The 19,949-nt window shown below is 43.3% G+C and overlaps 1 protein-coding gene across 14 annotated transcripts in view; it reads right to left on the bottom strand.

The window, feature by feature from the left end:
- Positions 1 to 11,091: 11,091 nt before the first annotated feature.
- Positions 11,092 to 19,949, bottom strand: part of ARHGAP26 (Rho GTPase activating protein 26) — a 548,614-nt gene continuing 539,756 nt past the window's right edge. For 12 of the 14 annotated variants that reach the window (XM_070465556.1, XM_070465553.1, XM_070465555.1 and 9 more), the window contains one exon: positions 17,127 to 17,315. In XM_070465556.1, coding sequence (XP_070321657.1) covers positions 17,227 to 17,315 — 89 coding nt within the window. In that variant the 3' untranslated portion in view covers positions 17,127 to 17,226. Of the gene's footprint in view, positions 17,316 to 19,949 lie in introns of all 14 variants that reach the window. The other 2 variants (XR_011486887.1, XM_070465557.1) reach the window with 2 other exon arrangements.

The raw sequence follows: 19,949 nt of genomic DNA, 5'->3' as shown, positions 1-19,949 counted from the left end.
TAGCACTATTTACAACAGTCAAGACATGGAAGCAACCTCAATATCCATTGACAGAGGAATGGATAAAGAAGATGTAAATCCATGGCTGATTTATGTCAATGTATGGCAAAAACCACTACAATATTGTAAAGTAATTAGCCTCCAACTAATAAAAATAAATGAAAAATAAATAAATAAATAAAATAAGATGTGGTATCAATACAAATATACAATGGAATATTACTTGGCCACAATAAAGAATTTGATAATGCCATTTGCAGCAACATGGATAGACCTATAGATTATCATACAAGGTGAAGTAAGTCAGACAGAGAAAGACAAATATTGTATGATATTACTCATATGTAGTACAGGGAACTATACCCAATATTCTGTAGTAACCTATATGGAAAAAGAATCTGAAAAAGAATGAGTATATGTTCATGTATAACTGAATCATTTTGCATACACCTGGAACTAACACAACATTGTAAATCAACTGTATGCCAGGAAACTTATAAAAACAACAGCAACAAAAGAAACACAGAGTCTGGGGCTTTGTCCCGATCTACTGAATCAGAATTCTTCAATTTTAACAAACTTCCCAGAGCCCCCTCACTAAAGTGGAAATGGATGCTCGGACCTCTGACCCAGCACGATTCCTTTGGGCCCCCAGTGATGCTGGCTTTCTACCAGCAGAGTCAGCCTTCGCTCCTTGACCTCCTGCCTAGAGCAGCCGTCAAGGGGAAGGTAATTCATCAGTTTCACTGCCCTTGGGGAATGAGCCTAGGGTGGGTTCCCATCCCCTCCCTCCTGCAGGTAGTGGGCACCAGAAGGAATGCATCATCCTCCAAGTATTCTGATGTACAGAATCTGTACACTGTTCTTGGCAGCCCCAAGCAAAATTCTGAAAAGTATTTTTGAATGTGGTGAGGAGCCAAACACCTTTTCTAGGCTCTGGTTAAAACCAGTGCAAATAAATAAAAACCAGTTCTTGATCCACAAAGCAGAGTCCTGCCTGCACTTAGGAAAGGTTACTTTATCCCCAAACCAAAATCACTGGAAAGTAACTGACAACTCCAAGTAGGGTACTTGTAGCTTCTCTCAGCTCTACCTAACCCCACCCCTACACCCGTCCCCCTCTCTCAGGCTGAAACCAGTCCAGGCTGTAAATGGAGCCAAGTGCAGACGTCACCTGTCATGTCAAACACACAGTGGTGTGCTGGTCAAGGCTTAACAACCAGCTCTTTGTGGGAGGGGCTGGTTGGTAGCATTTGGTTACTTCATTGCTGTAAATACTCCCATCACAGCCAATTTTATGCTATCAGCAATTTAACAACCAGCTCACAAGATTTCTGTATATTTAACACTTGGCTCTTGTGAGCTGGATCCAGGACACGATAATCCTAAGACCAAGAGATTCATAGGCTTAAACTGGGGCTTGTGCAGGTAGGGGTGATGGAGCAGCACACTGTTCTCTGTAGTAAAGGGGATGAACTGGGCAGTGATGGTCAGCAGTGGTCGCAGAGGAGAGGAAATCCGTCTGCTCTCGAGATTTCTACCTTTCTTCCTAGCATCTGAGAGCAGCAATGTGGCCGAGGGCCTGGGATTTTTCACAGACTTCAGGGCACTCAGCTTTGCCTTTAATGGAAAACCAACCTGAGTTGTACCAATGGAAGGAGATAATACCAATACTTCTGCCTATCTCCAATGGGCAGAGGAAGTAGAAAGTAGCTGTTTCTGTTTGGATCTCCCTGCAACAATACTGCTGAGTGTGTATGTTTTAAGACCAATGCTTAAAGTTAACAGTAAAAAGAGATCAAGTGGAATGAATGAGCCCAACTCATGCCAGTTTCTAAACCCATCCTTCCTAACTGGCTGGAAAGGGATGTGGGTACAAGATGCACATACCACCCTCTCTCCTGTTATAAAGAAACCTCAGAATGAGTTCTCTAGTCCAAGAGTTCTAGACTGAGTAAAAAGCCCAGAGGCTGTTTACTCTGTATCTCTATATGACCTGGGGCCACTCTTTCAGCTGCCAGAACCTCTGGTTTCCCCATTGCCAGCTGGGACCCATCATGGTTTTAAGGAGGGCTCTTCTGGTTGCAAGGAACAGAAGCTACTCAAACTGGACCAAGTATAACAATGTGTTGTAAGAATGTAGGCTCATTTAGGATTCTAGAGCAAGGCATCAAGCACATGCAGGAGCTCAAGAAAAATACACTGCTGCCAGGATTGAGGCAGTTTTTTTCTTTATCTGCTTCCAAAGAGACTGCTCTTTGCTCCAGTCTCCTCCTCTGAAGACAGACTTCCTTGTGTCTTTAAACTTGTACCCAGCACAACATGGTCACCAGTCATAGCTCAACATCAGGAGTTCTCATCTCATGTTCTCAACTCTAAGGGCGACTTCCCTTGGAAATCAAATTTATAGGACTGAAAAACTAACTGACCTACATCATGTGTTTAAGCCAACGCATGTGTCACAGGACACTGCATTCTGACAATCTTTAGCTTTGGTGTCTGCCCAGGTATGTTCCTTTTGGGTATGACTAGAGAAGCAAGCGGGGAGAAACACATGATATGCAGGATTGTCCTTTACAGGGGCAATGGGCAGAGCCCTAGGGCCTCCCAAGACTGGTAGACTGGACACACTAATGAATATGAAACAATGTAACAGATACCTAGAAACTGCCAGCTTTTTGCAAGGTGTTGAAGAAATCCATAGTGTAATACTATATTGTTGATTTCTGAGGATGGCAAGTTTTATAAAGCACATGAATAAGTATCATGTAATTTCACTGAAACAGCATTAAAAGCATTCTTATATCCATCTTACAGAAGAAAACATGGATATGCAGAAAAAATAAGTAGTTACCTCAAGTTCCAGCTGTTAGGCAATGGCAGAACCAGACTTCGTGTCAGATGTTCTGACTACAAATCCTATGCTCTTTCCTCCTGGGAAAGGATCAGACAATAAAGCGGGGGTTGGGGGAGTGAGGAGAAACGACTGTACAGAAACACTACGGAAGTTTATCTAGAGCTCAGGACTTAAGTTGTAAGTGAAAGAATAAAAAAAAAACTGTTAGAAATAAAATGAGTTTATTGGCTTATGTAACAGATTTCAGGTGCATCTGGACTCATGACATGGACCACTAGTAATATTTTAAATTTTTATTCATTGAAGTAGAGTTGATTTACAATTTTTTGTGTTAATTTCTGCTATACAACAAGGTGATCCAGTTATACATATATACACACATTTTCTTTTTTTAATATTTACTCCCACTATGGTTTGTATTAATGGAACATAATGGAAAATAACAATACCACAGGATATTGAATATATTTCCCTGTGCCTTACGGTAGGGCCTTGTTGTTTGCCCATTCTGTACATAATAGCTTACATCTGCTAATCCCAAATGCCCAGTCCCTCCCCCCATCCTCATCCCCGTGGCAATCACAAGTCTGTTCTCTATGTTATGAGTCTGTTTCTGTTTCATTAGATAGGTTTGATTGGTCATATTTTAGATTCCACATGTAAGTGATACCATTCCTCCTTACTTAGTATGATAATCTCCAGTTGAATCCATATTGCTACAAATCACATCATTTCATTCCTTTTTATGGGTAAGCAGTATTCCATTTTATACATCTACCACATCTTTTTTATCTCTTCTTCTGTCTATGGATATTTAGGCTGTTTCCATTTCTTTTGACTATTGTGAACAGGGAACATTGGTATCATCTGTCTTGGTATCACTTCGAGGCTTCCCATTTCTTTGGCAAACTTCCTTGACAAAGAGACAAGAGGGCCACTAGCAGTCCTCATGGTTTCAAATCCAGAAAGAAAAAAATCTCTCATCACAACAGTCCAATACAGAAATTGATTCTCAGACTTCACAATATCCTGGATCATCAACCCATCACTTTGGCTTGGTAGCTTCGATGATCTCAGAGGTCTGTCTAGGTTCATCACTGGATGCAGGGTTGGTGTCTGTCTACCCCAAATCTTGGGACCTGAGATTAGGGGAGGGCTGGGTCTCTAGAGAAAAACTGGGGTGCTATTACCAGAATAAGGATAATGGCCGCCAAATAGCTATCTCCCCTGCGGTAGAAAAGACGAAGAGCATTTGAGCCTGAGTGAACCTCAGGGGCAGGGGGCACAAATGGGAGACAGCACCCCACACTTGAATGTGGACAGAGAAGGTGCCCAATAAATGCTGACAAAGAAATGAATGAATGTTGGTTCAGACTGTCATAGAATAATGAAGACTGGGACTCTCTGGAGCATAGGATACATAAAGGAATATCGAAGAAAAGATGCTAGACCCATACTGGGAAGTACCCTTTGAAGCACCATGCTGTTTTTTTTAGGCCATGAGAGTTTTTGAAGGTTTTTTGATCAGGGGTGTGCCATGACCAAAATTTGGAGGAAAAAAAAAGTGCTATACTAAGTGAGAGCATTAATTTTTTGTGGGCCAGGAGTGCTCTCCTTGCCTGTGAAGGTTTTTGCTTGATCTGAAAGTCCTTGAGAAAAGAAAACCATGCACATGTCACTCGTAAGAGTAGCAGCAGGCTATCCTATTGGAGCCTGATTAGATATACCCTCTCCCTTTCAGGGCCTCGAAGTATGTAGCCCCACCCATATGAAGGTGAAGGTCTGAACTCCAAGACACTGGAGTTTCTCAGACTCACATCTGTGGGATGGTTGAACAGGTCTGGGTGCGGCCCCTCGAGTGTGTGAACATCTTTCTTAACCAAGGAGCACTTGATGGCATGCAATTTTGTATCATGATTAGGCATGATTTATGGGCATTCTTTATTACATCTGACTGGGGGGTCCTCAATGAGAATTGCAGGGTGAAATGTCTCAACACTGATGCATCCCCAGGATGAGTCAAATCATCAACTGATGACTTGAATCAACTGGGGATGGAAGAGTATGGGCAGAGGGCTCTGAATGACACAATTTCATCCTATTCTTATGTGGAGCTGTGGCTTCTTCTGGTCCAAAATGGAGAACAAATGTCAGAATTGAAAAAAAAAGAAAAGATATACTTGCTGAGCTCAGGCATCAGGGTTTCTCTTTTGGTGAACTTATTCCAGGAGTGATCACAATAGAGTAGTCTTGTTCATTTTATATTGCTGTGAATATTTAAAATCTTCTGCTTGTCTTCTGAAGCAACTTTTCTAAGAGGTGCACTACTAAAATCTTTATAAATACTCAACAAAAGTATGAGGGCTTTCAAATAAAGAGAAGTGGCAGACAGAGCTCATGGAAGGAGTCGTTTGAGGATGGGGCAGGGGAGGGGACAACATCTACTGAGCTTCCCTGATACAATGACTTCCCCTGCTATGACCTGGAGGCCTTGTCCCAGGACAAAGTCCTGGGATTGTGGATCTCACTAGGTCCTGGACTTGTTCCTGAACCAACCAGTCACTTGACTGGGTGGATGTGATGATCTCACAGGCCCAACAAGGGCCACAGGTTCACCACTGGATCAAGGATGGATGCCAGCCCACCCAAACCCATGGAACCTGAGTGGGGGACTCCCCAAAGAAAAACTAAGCTGCTGTTAGCATTAGAAGGGGTACTGGCTGCCAAGGAGGCAAAAACAACAAGAAAGCCCTCAGGGTGAGAAGAACTTAAGTACATTTGAGGGCTGAAGCTCCTAAAACCTTCCCCAGAGTTGGGGTAGTATAGGTGTCTGCCTTTTGAGGTTGAAACTCTGTTCTGTTACTTATTAACTCAGTGACTTTGAACAGATTACCCAATCTAATATTTGGCTGCCTTTTCTGCAGGAGAGGGTACCAACAGTACCTATTTGATAGGATTGATTTGAGGATTAAATGAAATGATGCATGTACAACAATTAGTGTAATGGAAGTGCTCCCTAAATGAAACTGACTAGGTCACTGTCATCTTGACATGTAACAGGTCAGCCCCACTCCCTAGAGGAGACATGGGTGAGAGTCAATAAGCAGATCTTAGTGGAACTCAGATATTTTCTGTCTCCTAAAAGCACTCACCCATTGTCTGCTTTTAGTTCTCATGCTCTTTCCTCTCTCTGAATTTTTAAAATCTCATGAAGCTTAAGAGGGGGTGAAAATGCCCAAAACTCTCTATTTTGGTGCATTAATAGAGCAGGCTGGAAACACTGGTTCTCCCACAAGAAGACACATGCTCCTGGGATTTCCCTGGCAGTCTCAGAAGAGCCTGAAGGTCTGTCATCAGCAGCTGGATCAGGGTGGGAAAAGGGACTGTTTTCAAATTGTTAATTAAAAAAAAAATGTGCACATTAGTTATTCTTAGCCAGAAAAATATGGCTGAGCCCTCTAGCAGGGACTGCTTCCTTGCTGTGTCCTCAAGGATGCTGGAACTAGCCAAAGACTGCAGCTGGAGTCCCCGGGGCTGCCCAGAGAACTGGGGAGTGTCTGCACAGGGCTCCACAAGTCGAGAGGGGAGCAGTTCACCTAAGATGAGTGAGCAAAGGGCTCCTTGGAGGAAAGGTTTTAACACCAAAATATCCTGTTTTTACTCCAGCCACTGAAAAACCAACCTGTACTTTCTGAAGGGCTCACTATTGCAAAGGATGTAAAGAGGTGGTTGACATAGTTCTAAGGAGGGAGGGGGCTGATACAGAGAATTGAAGAACCAAGTCAAAAGTGGAAGGAAAATCTTCCACCCCTTTAAAAAAGTATATGTATTTATGTAAAATCACATGTATCTATAAATAAATTTAAAAAAAATTAAGAGCATATGGGCTCTAAAAGCAGACCCATGTTGGAATTTGTTTCACCACTTCCTAGCTTGTGTGATCTCCCTGATGCTCAAGTTTCCTCATCTATAAAATTACAGTATTTCAGTTCAGTGCAGTTCAGTCGCTCAGTCGTGTCTGACTCTTTGCGACCCTGTGGACTGCAGCACATCAGGCCTCCCTGTCCATCACCAATTCCCGGAGTCCACTCAAACTCATGTCCATTGAGTCGGTGACGCCATCCAACCATCTCATCCTCTGTCATCCCCTTCTCCCCCCACCTTCAATCTTTCCCAGCATCAGGGTCTTTTCCAGTGAGTCAGCTCTTCGCATCAGGTGGCCAAAGTGTTGGAGTTTCAGCTTCAACATCAGTCCTTCCAATGAATATTCAGGACTGATTTTCTTTAGGATGGACTGGTTGGATCTCCTTGCAGTCCAAGGGACTCTTAAGAGTCTTCTCCAACACAACAGTTCAAAAGCATCAATTCTTTGGCCCTCAGCTTTCTTTAGAGTCCAACTGTCACATCCATACATGACTACTGGAAAAACCATAGCCTTGAATAGGCGGACCTTTGTTGAAAAGGTAATGTCTCTGCTTTTTAATATGCTGTCTAGGTTGGTCATAACTTTTCTTCCAAGGAGTCTTTTAATTTCATGGCTGTAGTCACCATCTTCAGTGATTTTGGAGCTCCCCCAAAATAAAATCTCTCACTGTTTCCCCATCTATTTGCATGAAGTGATGGGACTAGATGCCATGATCTTAGTTTTCTGAATGTTGAGCTTGAAGCCAACTTTTCATTCTCCTCTTCCACTTTCATCAAGAGGCTTTTTAGTTCTTGCTTTAGTTCTTGCATAAGGGTGGTGCCATCCGCATATCTGAGGTTATTGATATTTCTCCCAGCAATCTTGATTCCAGCTTGTGCTTCTTCCAGCCCAGCGTTTCTCATGATGTACTCTGCATATAAGTTAAATAAGCAGGGTGACAATATACAGCCTTGACGTACTCCTAGTATGTATAGTATTTCATTCACATATTTTAAGGATTCAGTGAGTCACTACATGTAGTAGTAGTATCTGGTACCTGGTAAGACAGTGGTAAATATCAGCCGATATTGTCACTTATTGAGAGAAGACAGAAGCCTAAAGGTTAAATGAGTAGGAGTACAATTCTCAGAAAGCCCTTATCTCCTCATGTTACAATCATAGTGATCTCACCTCTCTGTTGCTTTGTCCTTCTCTCCCTCCCTTTCATGCCTTAGTCCTTACTGTCCTTGTGCTTGGGACACTTTTCCATTTGCCTAAGTAGCAAACCTCTCTCCATCTTTCAAGATCATCTCCAATGTCACTTGAAGATTTCTCTGGTACCTCTTTCTCAAAGAGAAAGAATCTATCTTCCGGGGCCCAAGTCTGCCTGCCACACACAGCAAGTGTAGCAACAGCACATGGCAAACTCTTGTTTCTTGTACACTAGTCATCAACAAGGCCAACTGTGAGTTCCCTGGGGGCAGAGATCATGACTTATACCTCCTGGTCTAAATAGCTACTGGCACGTAAGAGGTCATTGTCAAGTGTGTGTTGAATGGGAGCATGAAAATGGAGGGTGACTGCTCTAAAAAGATGATGGCCCCTCTCTAAGGAAATACAGAAAGGAAATGGACCAAAGCTGCATCCTGGGAAACTTCAGTTGGACACAGAATTCCCTTGGTGAGAGTGTTAGATACCAGGCCAAGTTCCCATGGGACTGTATGGAATTTCCTCTAAGGGTCTTGAAAAAGGAAGACTTCTTATTTTAGGGGTGATTCTGATGTGGGTTTGTTTGAAGACAGGTCTCCAGTCTGATCTGAAATTCATAAAACCACCCATAAGTAGTTCAGATGACCGAGAAGGGTCTTGGCTCTTGGTCAGCTGGTCATCCAGATGGTTTCCTGTGTTAAGCACTAGCAAGGAGGCTGGGAAAGAATGTGGCTGCATGTGTCTGAAAGGAGCCTGGGAAGTCTCTCTCACAAGCCTGAATGCTGGAACACAAATGAGTGGAGTTAGCCTGCCAAGGGCCACAACATTACCGTGTATTCAAGCACCCGTGTCTAATGATCCAACTTCTTTCTTTCAACCAGAAGTGCAGAGAAGACATGAAGGAGGGATCAGAGTCCACAGCAGTGCTCTCCTGCCTCCTGTTACTAGGTCAGCCCCAAGGGCCATCCAGCATCTGCCACGTGCCAGGTGCCAGGTCCTGTCCTCGTGGAGGTATTAACAGGGTGACATACAATGCCAAACATCTGATGACAAATAATGAGTTCACTTTAGGTTAAAAGTACTTTGAAAGGGCAGAATGGTGTGATTAGGAGAAACGGTAGAAAAGAAGGCTGGTTCCCCTTCACTGTCATCCCTTCATCTAACACTGGCAAGGTAGGCATTACTTACCCACATTTCTTAACAGATAAAGGTTCAGAAAACACAGAATAAAGCTAATAATAAAGTATTTTCAATAATCTACTCCCCCAAATGCGAAAGAACATACAGCTATAGTGTTTAAAAAAAAAAAAAAACAACTTTTAGTTTTAGGATGCATAGAAGAACAAGAGGTCATCAAATGTGATTTGGTGCTTAGAGAAAGGACCTATGAATTCAAGTCTTGACTGATTTGCTGGCTGGCCTCGGGAAGGCCTATTGGTTATCTGGGTTTTAGAGAACAGAGGCTGGGGCAGGCCTCCTGGAGTCAATGACACAAGACACTTTACAATACCCAGTGTGACAAGAGTTGCCAAGTGCTGTGGGATACATAAGTCGAGTTTGATCATTTCAACCAAAAACCATCCTGCTTTGGTCCCCACTGGCTGACAATGGCCAGGTAACACTGGGTGACTTTCTGAAAGATGCAGCCTGGCTGGACATGGCTGTGCACTCTCCCAGGCAATGAGCCTGACCCACCCTGAGCAGGAACTGTGTTGGTTAGAGGCTCCCTTGGCTGCTGTGCAGGCTGAACTCAGGCAATCCTGACTTGCCCGGCACAGTTAATGAATTGCAGCTTAGCATAGTGCTATTAAAAGCAGGGTGAGCCAAAGACACTGACACATTTGGGTAAGAGAGACACACGGTATGAGTGGAGGCTGAGACAGAATCGAGAAAAGAAGGAATGGAAACACCGATTTAACTCCCCAAAGTGCAAATGTGTTTGAGATCTAAGAAAATCTTTCATTTACATGTTTTCAAGTGTCAATCAAGTCCATGTCTAATCAAGGTGCTCTTAGGATTAATCATATGGCTGGAAATAATAAGCGAAAACACCAACCACAAGACATGACACAATTTGAGCTCTGTTCTGAGTGGGCAGTTAAAAGCAACAAGAAAATGAAAATCTTTCCCATTAAAGAGATGTGAAAGTGGAAGTGAAGAGAATCTGGTGGACAAACCAAGCACATAGATATAAGATACAAATCTGTACATTCATTTCATTCTCCACATGTTGGCAACAGTTGTCTACATGTTGCCACTCAGAAGGTCTCACCCAGGTACCCTGTGACCCCACCCATGTATGATACTTCAGATGCTGGGCCAGTTTTCCAGGGCAGGGTATGAGCTCAGTGAAGGAAGAAGGTGCGGTGAATCTGTGTTGTTCCTGTGGTAAACCAGCCCTTACTAAGTGGCAAACAAGGACAGGATAAACAGTTCACATGTGACTCACATATTCAAATAGGTATCCCTCAGAACCAGGCACCTACTCACTCACCTTCTGCTTGCCCAGGGCAAGCTTCTGGAATCAGAAGCCTTGCCCTCCATCCCCAAAGTCCTGGCTCCCTTGCCCTCTCCTTCTGGCTCCTCTGCTCTCATAGCAGAAGCTGGGAGCGCACTGCAAACCTGGCCCTCAGGCTGCAACTCAGGATGTACCTGGAGGGGATGTGATGAATGAAACAACTCAATAAAATGAGCTGGCCTGGGACAACAAGTCACAAGTAACTGATTTATTAATACAACCCTGGGAGACACACCCAGCTTTGTGACAGGACTGTCTATACTCTGGCTCTTTGCTTATTCCAGACTGTTAATGGAAGTTCCAGAAAGTGGTTGACTTGACAATCGAATTTAGGAAGAATAAAATATGTTTCCCAAGAGATAAATTCAGAAACAGTCATTGGAATGTGACTCTGCAGTTTAATTGTAGTTCACAAGCAGTGGACCTCTCCCTAAAGGAAACCAGAGCTACCCAGAGCACATCAGAAATCAGCACAGCGGTTGTCGCCAGGGACCACAGGAGACCACACTTGTAACTTCTGATCATGGTCTTTGCTTATTTGAAACATATTAAAATATGCATCATGTCAAAACAAAACTTTGTCAGAAATTCAAGAGACAAACATACCACCAAATGGAAAAGTCATTTAATGCAAAAATCATACTTCCACTCATTTCACAGAGATTGTCACATAAACCAACCAAATGTAAGAAAGCCAAGTTTCAGAGGTCACTCAACAGAAACTATATTTTCTTTATAGATATGCTTAGTGACACGAAAGCACAGTTTTTTTCTCGTTTGTTTGTTCTAAAGCCCGAACATGGCAAAATTGTTTTATGAATAACAGGGGAAAAGTTCTATTCTAGTCACAAGTTACTTTTTAATTAAGAAATAGGATTCTACACACCAGTCAATATTCAATACTGAATTGAAGTTTAAAACAGTGCATTTATGGTTTTTTAAAAAAAAACATTAAAGTGCCATTTTTAAGTAGTTTATTGATATTATATCACACAGCACTTTATAATATACTCAAAGGTAGCCTAAATTATGAACTAAACATGCAAATATTTTCTTCAAAGTAATGGACAAAATGTCTTTTAGAGTGCTTGTGAACACTAGTCTAGTATGAATGACTTACTGTTTATGAGTTTGATCTTTTTTTTCAACATGACTCTTAATAAGTTAATAAGGAATATAGCTGTAGATAGTAACCATCTGATAAATATGAACAAAATTTCAAAATGGCACTTAATTTACATCTTGGATCATTCTGATCGTCTATCAACAGCCTCTCTTGTTTCTGTAATTCTCAACCTTTAAATCTTAAAGGCTGTCAAGGCTCAGCAACTGCCAGCTTATGTGGGTTTCTAGAAGAGAGTCTGTGTCGTTATATATGTAAATGTGAGCTGTACATACACACACACACACACACAAACACATACTAATACAGATACACTTAAGAATCACCAGATGAACCTCTTCTCACAGGTACAAGGTTGACCCTGGCATCTGGATACCCAAAGAAGCTGCATGCAGGGTCTGTTTGGACAATTCTATAGAAATGGTTGATGTGGAAAGGTGCTGAATGTCTTGGCCCCTCCAGAACTGCCCAGGTAATTCTGACACTTTATCACTACTCTTGGTTCTAACTGACTACACTTTAGTAGAATTCTGATGTAATAGTAATTACTATACTTACATGGGTCCAGGACTGTGCTAAGGTCCTTAGCCTTGCTTGCTAAGGCATTCTGCCTTGAAAGATGTTTTCATCTTGTATTATCCTGTAAAACTTCTGTAAAATATTAGTTGTGACCTTTTCATGTGATAGATTTCCCCCCCTATTAAGAACTATATTTATCTTTCTTTTAAAAAAATCCACAGTTCTTCAGCATGGTTTATCCCTTTCTGCTACTAGCATTACTTTACACCCAATCTTTTTTCTTCTAAGAATACAAATCCTTCCATTAGGAGGCCACATTTTAGCCAGGGCTGGCTCTGGATGATGTGTGGATTCTCTACATGGCCTCTCCCTCTGCTCTCGGAAGTTCCTTAGTTAGATAGGTACTGTAGGCAGTAAAAGGAAAAAGCTAATTATGACTTGGTGGAGTCTGGTCTCAGGTATGCTCAGGTTTGTGCAAGGTCCATTATTCCATGGCTGTTGTCACTGGGAGGCTACACTTACAGAAAAGTGATTCTGCACCCAGCACACCAGCCTGATTGTCAAACACATTTGAAGCACAAGAAGATACATTTTTTAAATGCCGACACAGGGTGTGTGAGAGGACACACAGCTGACTTAAAAGAGTGGGGCAGGGTTGTCTAGGTAAATAATCACTGTCAAGTTTGCCAGATATGACAGATAACTCCCTAGAAGAACACCCAGGCCATTCCTTTCAAAGTCAGGTAGTCAAGAGGCTGCTGATTTTCCTCAACGCTGGCTACCTACTTGGGTAACATGATTGCTCATAAAACATTCAATGCTAGGGGGAACTGTGAGTGCCATGACAGCCACTGTTGTACCTAGGAGTTCTGTGTCTATAAAGCTGAGTGCTCCAGATTTTTCTTTTGGAAACAGGAGCCAGAAGATGAAATGTGCCAATAGACAGTCATGAGTAGTTGATCATGTTACTTCAGTAGATTATTTCGGTCTCACTACTCCTCAATCATGGATGTTTTTAGGATCTATACAGTCAAAATAGTTTTTGGTGTCACTGGGGTTGCTGCTTTCAAGAGATACAAGCTCTCATGGCAGAAGGACCTCCATCTGAGCTATAGGCATGGCATACATAACTGCAGAGTCTTGGCAAACCTGAAATGACACTGTCACTAGCATGACTTTGTGTTGCTAATACCAGTTGGCCAATACCTGATTGTTCCATTTTCTCTCTTTCTCTCTGCCTCTCTATCCAAAAAGGACTCAGCAAGAGGACATGAACTGGAATTATGCTGGGAAAAAAAACAAAACCCAGTTTGGTCTGACATAAAGAAATAGTTATTGTCTGTAGAAATACTAAAAAACCAAGCTAAAAACTGGCTTCAATCCTGGGACACCATGGCTGGCAGTGCTATACAGGATACACGCCTCTATGTTCAGATTTGAAAAGAGAAGAGAATATTATCAGTCTTGAGCAAGTCAGGACTTCACTTGCCTGGGGAGTTGGGGGAAGACTGTGAAACTAATTGTCTTCTCAAGACATGGTATTCTGTAGCTATGGAATTCTGGGAGTACCTGGAGGAGGAGTGAGAGACTGATCTTGATGCCCACAGAAGACTCAGGCTATGTCTGCCCACCTGATCCCAGGGCCTTCCAAAAGCAACATGAGACTCCTGGGAAAGCTTAGAGATTTTGGTCTACAGTATTCCACTCTGTTACCCAGTTCACTCCCCTAACCTGCCCTAACATCCCTTCTTACAAAAGACAAGAGTCAGAAGTGAGGAGCAAAGGTAGTGGAGGGCAAAACCCATTTTCAGTCTTTAAGTTCCTTCTTTTTAATTGGCTCATATTCTGAACAGTGTCTCCAGTTCTGTAGCTGATGGGGAGGAGGGGAGCCTGGCCAGGGAAAGGGAAGCAGAGCAGCCATCTGTCAGGGCCCAGCATTGCCCAGAGAAGCCAGGAAGGGCTCTACCTAAAATTCCCATTGGCGCCAGTCCAATTTCCCTCAGCTTCAAATCAGGGCTAACTGAGGAGGCAGGGACATGTTTCCAACGTGGTCAAGGTGGGGCCAAATGTCTACAGGTACGCTTCGGTAAGGAGCTCAGAAAGCCAGGGTCTGGACCTTCTGGCCACCACCACAGTAGCTCCAGTTAAGGTTCTGATGGGGCAGGTGTTCTAAAATGTCAAATGTATTAAAAGCATTATGTTGCACTCTAGTTAGAAAGCACAGTGGTACAGTGTGTGCTGGTCCCCAAGCTGTTCAAAGTCTGCAAGGAATACATGTATGCTGCCCCTATGTGCCTTTTCTTCTTGGGTTTTCAATAGTAGCAACTATTGAAAGCAACTAGCTTCCCTGAGTCCTCTCTCAGTCTTCTCCAATCTTAATTCTTATTCCCTCATCCACTGGTAGTGTCTCACTTGCTCTGAGTTGGGTAATAGCTGTGTCATCCCTGAGCTGATGGAATGAATCACAACAAACTCCTATTACCTTTAAAGTCATCTAGAAAGCTATAATAGCACAATCTTCATCCCTCTTTGGAGTTTTTTTCTTATTTTGGAGCCAGAGGAAATCTGAGATGAATAAACATGTTTAGGAAAAAAGGAAGAAGCAGCATATCAAGAACTAAATATCCTAAGCCAGTTTTTCTTAGAACCTAGACACACAACATTTGCAAATTTTAACTTGGACTTGGTTATAAAGCCTTATAAGATGTGCCAGAAGAATAAGATACAAGGAGCACACAATTATCCCATCTTCTGTCCTGGTACTTTGGGGTACCAAGAAATACACCTGAGAAGAAAAATGGAAAAAAAAAAAAAAAAAAAGATCTAACCCTTGGCCTCACCTGTTTAAATCCTGAGCTTCATCTTACTACTGGGTAGGAGTTCTTGGAAAAGCTAATTGCCTGAAGATGCTCTTTCCATCTCCAAAGCCAAAGCCCAAGAAATGCTTAAAAAACCACATCTAGATAAAGAAGACTGAACACCATTCAGGTGCCATGGCCACCACCAAGAACCAGCAAGAATATGTGGAAATATCTTCTTCCTCAAGGCAAGAGAGGGGCTGACCTTGGCTCTCTCTGACCATGTGTCCCCCTCTCTGCCTCATATACACACTTGTTCAGCAATCAAAGCTTAAATGTGTGAAGCAACTAGCTTAAAGAATATCAAATATAAAACTTTGCCATATAGTATTTCAAATCACTCTATTTACAAATTTATCTTTTCAAAAAAATGTAAAAGATACAGTAATTCAACACAATTCAAGTTTTTCTTTTCTTCTTTAAAGTTCCCTCAAGAGGAATTCCGGAAGCAGGACACACTCTGGAACATGGCTGCCATTCCTGTAGGGCTCCCAGGGAGCTTGACAGTCCCTCACTTTGGAGTTGGTCTGCCCAGAATCACTCTTGTAGGGACATTCAAGTGTGGAAATACTGGGACTCTCTTCTTTGGAAGCCAAGTGGAGTTGAAATGTCCAGGCCAAACTTCCCCATCCAAGGTGGTCTTCCACAAGACCCAGCCCCTTCTGGTCCAGGAAATCCTCTTTCTCAGAAGGTACCCATCCCACCTTCCATGCCCCAGCCTTGTGGCGTCCTCCTAAATCACAATGGCTTCTCATATTAGTCTCACACCCCAAAAGCCTGAGAAACAATTCCCTTTTTCTGAGTGGCAGTGAACATGTATGTCCTTTTAAACTGGAGGCCATGGGGTTATTAGCTCAGGAGTCATGCCTGAAAACCTCCAGGGGACCAGTGCTAAGCAACCCAGGGTATGGCCACGGGAGCTGGTCAGTGGTAGGCTAGAGGCAGGCAGGGGCAGGAGGAGGGACAGGTGAACAGGAGGGAATGAGAGAGACAGATAGATGGTGTCCCTCTTTAGGAGGCAGCATGTTGCCCTCTAGAAAACAGACATGAGTTGCATGTAAGAACAGAAATATTAAGCCTGTATGTAATTTAATCTCAAGAGGTTACTAGAGTTTGCTCCAAATATATACTGGTGCTGCTGAAATTCATCAGAAAGGGAACGGTTCTCAGCTGATATTCCATCTGCCCCCAAGTAGACCTGGTTAATTAAAAGTCACTCAGTTGTGTCTGACTCTTTGCAACCCCATGGACTATACAGTCCATGGAATTCTCCAGGCCAGAATACTGGAGTGGGTAGCCTTTCCCTTCTACAGGGGATCTTCTCAACCCAGGGATCAAACCCAGGTCTCCTGCATTGCAAGCGGATTCTTTACCAGCTGAGCCATCAGGGAAGTCCAGAACTTGACCAGGTTGTTGGAAAACCATTCAAAAAATGACTGAAAGGGCGAGGGGGCAAAAAAATATGTCATGCAAATATTTTGTGTTACTTTTTGGTTTGGTTTAGAGTAGGCTGGGTCGCCATGATTATAAGGTGATGGCAGCCCTCGGTGGCAGAGAAGTTCCCAGCTTGGGAGGGGGGCCCTGGAATGTGTGTGTTCTCTTGCATGAGAGGACTGGACAGAATTCTGCTGATGCTGGGCCAATGGCTGCTTGAGAGATGGTGAGATTGGATCTTGTGTAACCAGTGCCGTGACCCCTCTCCATCCTTCATGCAAACTAACAGACCCAGCAGCCTGGAGCACTGCGGGGCTCAAGTATTCAGAGGTGGGATAGAGTGAGTGTCTACTGTAAACAAAAGCAGTGGACCCAGCCTGGATCTCAGGCCACTGCCCAGCCCTGTCAGAGCTGGCTACAATGCATGCTCTTGGGGACTACTTGTATCTCACTTACTTCCTTTTTCAGAAGGTTGGGGTTTGGATGACTGTGAAAACAAAATGAGCACACCCCATGTAGGGTGCTAAATAAGAGACATGGCTCTGTAAGCCTTTCTCGTGGTGATCAAAATCAAATGGCCTCCTCTGCTGATTTCCTTCTCTTTCTTGCAGTATCACGCATGTCAGCTGAGATGATCACGGGGATGTGTGACACCAGAGTTTACGAAAACGTTCGTGCTGACAGGTAGCAGCAGAGTCAGTCACCCTGTATTTCTCAGCGGCAAAGAGCAATGGCCCACAACACTGGAATCAGCAGTTGTCGTGGATACCGTGGAAAGCTCAGCAGTTCTGCCAGGGCTCCCATTTACAGGAACTCCACGTAGTTCTCGGGTATGAGGCCTGTCTTTCCATTCAGAGTCCCCTCCAACCAGCCAGGCTCCTGGGACGGATGCACTGTACGGGAAGTAAGCAGAGAGAGAAGATGACGTTACATATAGGGCAAGGGGCGGGATACGGACTGCGCCGGTGTGGAGGAAGCGTACAGATCGAGTGCCGTTGCTCGTTAAGGAACATAATTCTTGAATTTGTTTAAACCAGAGGTTCTTCACCCATTGGGGGGACCTGGTGAAGGTCATTCTGAACTTTCTCCATAATTAAAAGGAGAAAAGACACAGACACTCAAATTCTACTCACAATTTTAGGAGTTTCATGGACTTTGTGAAGTTCCTGGTTTTAACTATAAAGTAACATTTCAGTTTTTTAGGCTAGAGGTCACAGTCATGATATTCCCTCTCTATATTTACCTAGGTATCCATCAATGCATGTACTCATCTACCCACCCAGTGCTGACTATGTACCAGACCAAGTACCCATGGAGGACTGATATCTAGCTCCTAATCATTTTACTTCCCTTCAAATCCTGATCCTCTGCTTCCAATTTTCTTGCAAATTCCCTCTGCATTTTTAAAAAGTATCTTATAGTCTTTGAATGGCCCTCTCTTGTTTCCAACCATACCCTTCCTTAGTTTTCTTTCCTGTTCTCTACAGTTTTCCTCTTTCCTATATACAAGTCTGAAAGCTGTCCTCTCCCTCTCTATTGCAGTTTAGAAAATTCCTACCCCTTTGATTTTTCCATATCCAAAGACTACATACCCAATGTTCTGTTATATGACAATCCATCTCCATGGAAACCACTGTGACATTGTAAAAATTACACACACAATCCAGCTGAGTCCGCAAAGCAGTCAACAGCAGGAAGGGAGAAAGAAGGGATCATGGACTTGGGAGAGGGGGCTGTTCATGTTTGTGAACTGGGAATATACAAATCACTCTTGGGTGAGGCAGGATATTTGCTCCTAACATTTTAGGAAAACACCAATTTTTCCAAGATTATTTGGAGAGAATGAATTCCCCCCATTCCCTTCCTAGGCTAATTAAATGACTTCCTGAGTTCATCTTAGAAAAGCATTTCCACCCCCAACACTATAATACAACTCTAGTTTCGGTCTGTAGGGAAAGAAGGAAGAACAGAGACCAAACAGACTAAATGTAGAAGCAGCAGAAGGATCACCACTGAGGCTTACAGAAGGTCAGTGTCAACCTTGGCTAGATTTTGAAGGCTTCTGTAGGTAAAGACAAGGTCAAACACCTATGAGCTGGCCTTCAACATGTTTGCATGCTTTTGTTTCTCTAGGAATAGATCCAAGTAGCAAGGGTACTTTGGATTCATGACACCACACAGGGAGGAGTCTGGGAGAGAAGTTCCATGGAAGAAAGAACACAACACAGCTTAAAAGCAATGCAGTGTCTCCAGTGACCAAGCTCTCTCAGCCCACCACTGAAATGCTAGCACCCAAACACCCCAGCCTCCTGCCCATCTATCCAGCTGATACTGTCAAGATTACTTCAGTTTCTTCAACCTATCAAGTGGTGATTAAAAAAAAAAAAACCACTCTCTTCCCCTCAGTGGACTCTTTTGGAGGTTCAGGAGCCAACACGGAGAAAGCACAGTAAATGCTCAGCATGGGTGAGTCAGTAGGGGAGCCTGCATCATTTGACCAGTAATTTGGACTGGTCAGCAGGACTTTTCTGGTCAAACTTGAGTCTCAACAACCTGGTTTCAACAACTACCTAAGCTGAGGGAAATCTCAAATGTTCAGAACCCAAACCAAACAAATCAAACTCACTCCCATAAACAAAAGACCTAGAAAGAATAAATCAACACACAAATTAAAAACCCAAAAAAGTCACTTCCTATTTAACAGCAAAGCTCCTCGCTGAGTTGCTGTTCTACTGGATGCACTGAGTCCATCTCTTTCAGACTCTCTCCGTTCCTGTGTTCAAACACAGTTCGGGTGCAGAGATGGTAATGTGTGCAAACATTAGAAATGGAATTTGCAGAATAAGGGAAGAATCAGAGGGGACAAAGGAGGCCCTCCAAACTAACGAACGAGAGAAATGCCATGGGGGGTGGCAGAGGATGATGTAGCCTTTGGGTCAGACTGCTGACTCAGTGCAGTCAGCAAGTTGGGCCTCACTAAGGCGTGGTACCAGACCAGGTGCAACAGAACCACCTGCACAGTTATTAAAACTGCAGATTCCTAGGCCTCATGGCTTATCGGTTACAGCAAAATCTCGAGGAGGCGGCCCAGGGATCTGCATTTTAACTCATTCAGAGAAAGTTATGGCTTCTCTGTGCCAAAATGCCCCTGCAATGAAGTGATAGTAAGCACTGACGAAGAAAAGAGGCCGCCCCACAACCCCCAGGTTTCTGTCATCTTTTGTTTCCCTTCCTCGCACTTCAAGGCTCAGTTGAAGCCCCACCTCGTCCATAAATATCATCATGGAATGCCATCTACCTGCTCCCTCCCTTCCCCAGGTTCCTGGAATGCTCATCATATATACCGCATATTATTCATAGGTCTTACTAATGCTGTTGAAATGTGTTAAGCTTGTTTTCCCTAACTAGTTTTTCAGTGCATTTTAGTTTGTATTCTATCATTCAACATACTTCACTGACTCTCTTCTGGTGAACTACAATGAAAGAAGCTAACACCTACAAATGGTGACTGGGAAACAGCCATGGTC

This window comes from Odocoileus virginianus, chromosome 3 (genome assembly GCF_023699985.2).
Source record: "Odocoileus virginianus isolate 20LAN1187 ecotype Illinois chromosome 3, Ovbor_1.2, whole genome shotgun sequence".
Lineage (NCBI taxonomy): Eukaryota > Metazoa > Chordata > Mammalia > Artiodactyla > Cervidae > Odocoileus > Odocoileus virginianus.
Note: the sequence above shows the minus strand (reverse complement) of the source record. Positions and strands in the feature narration are given on the sequence as shown.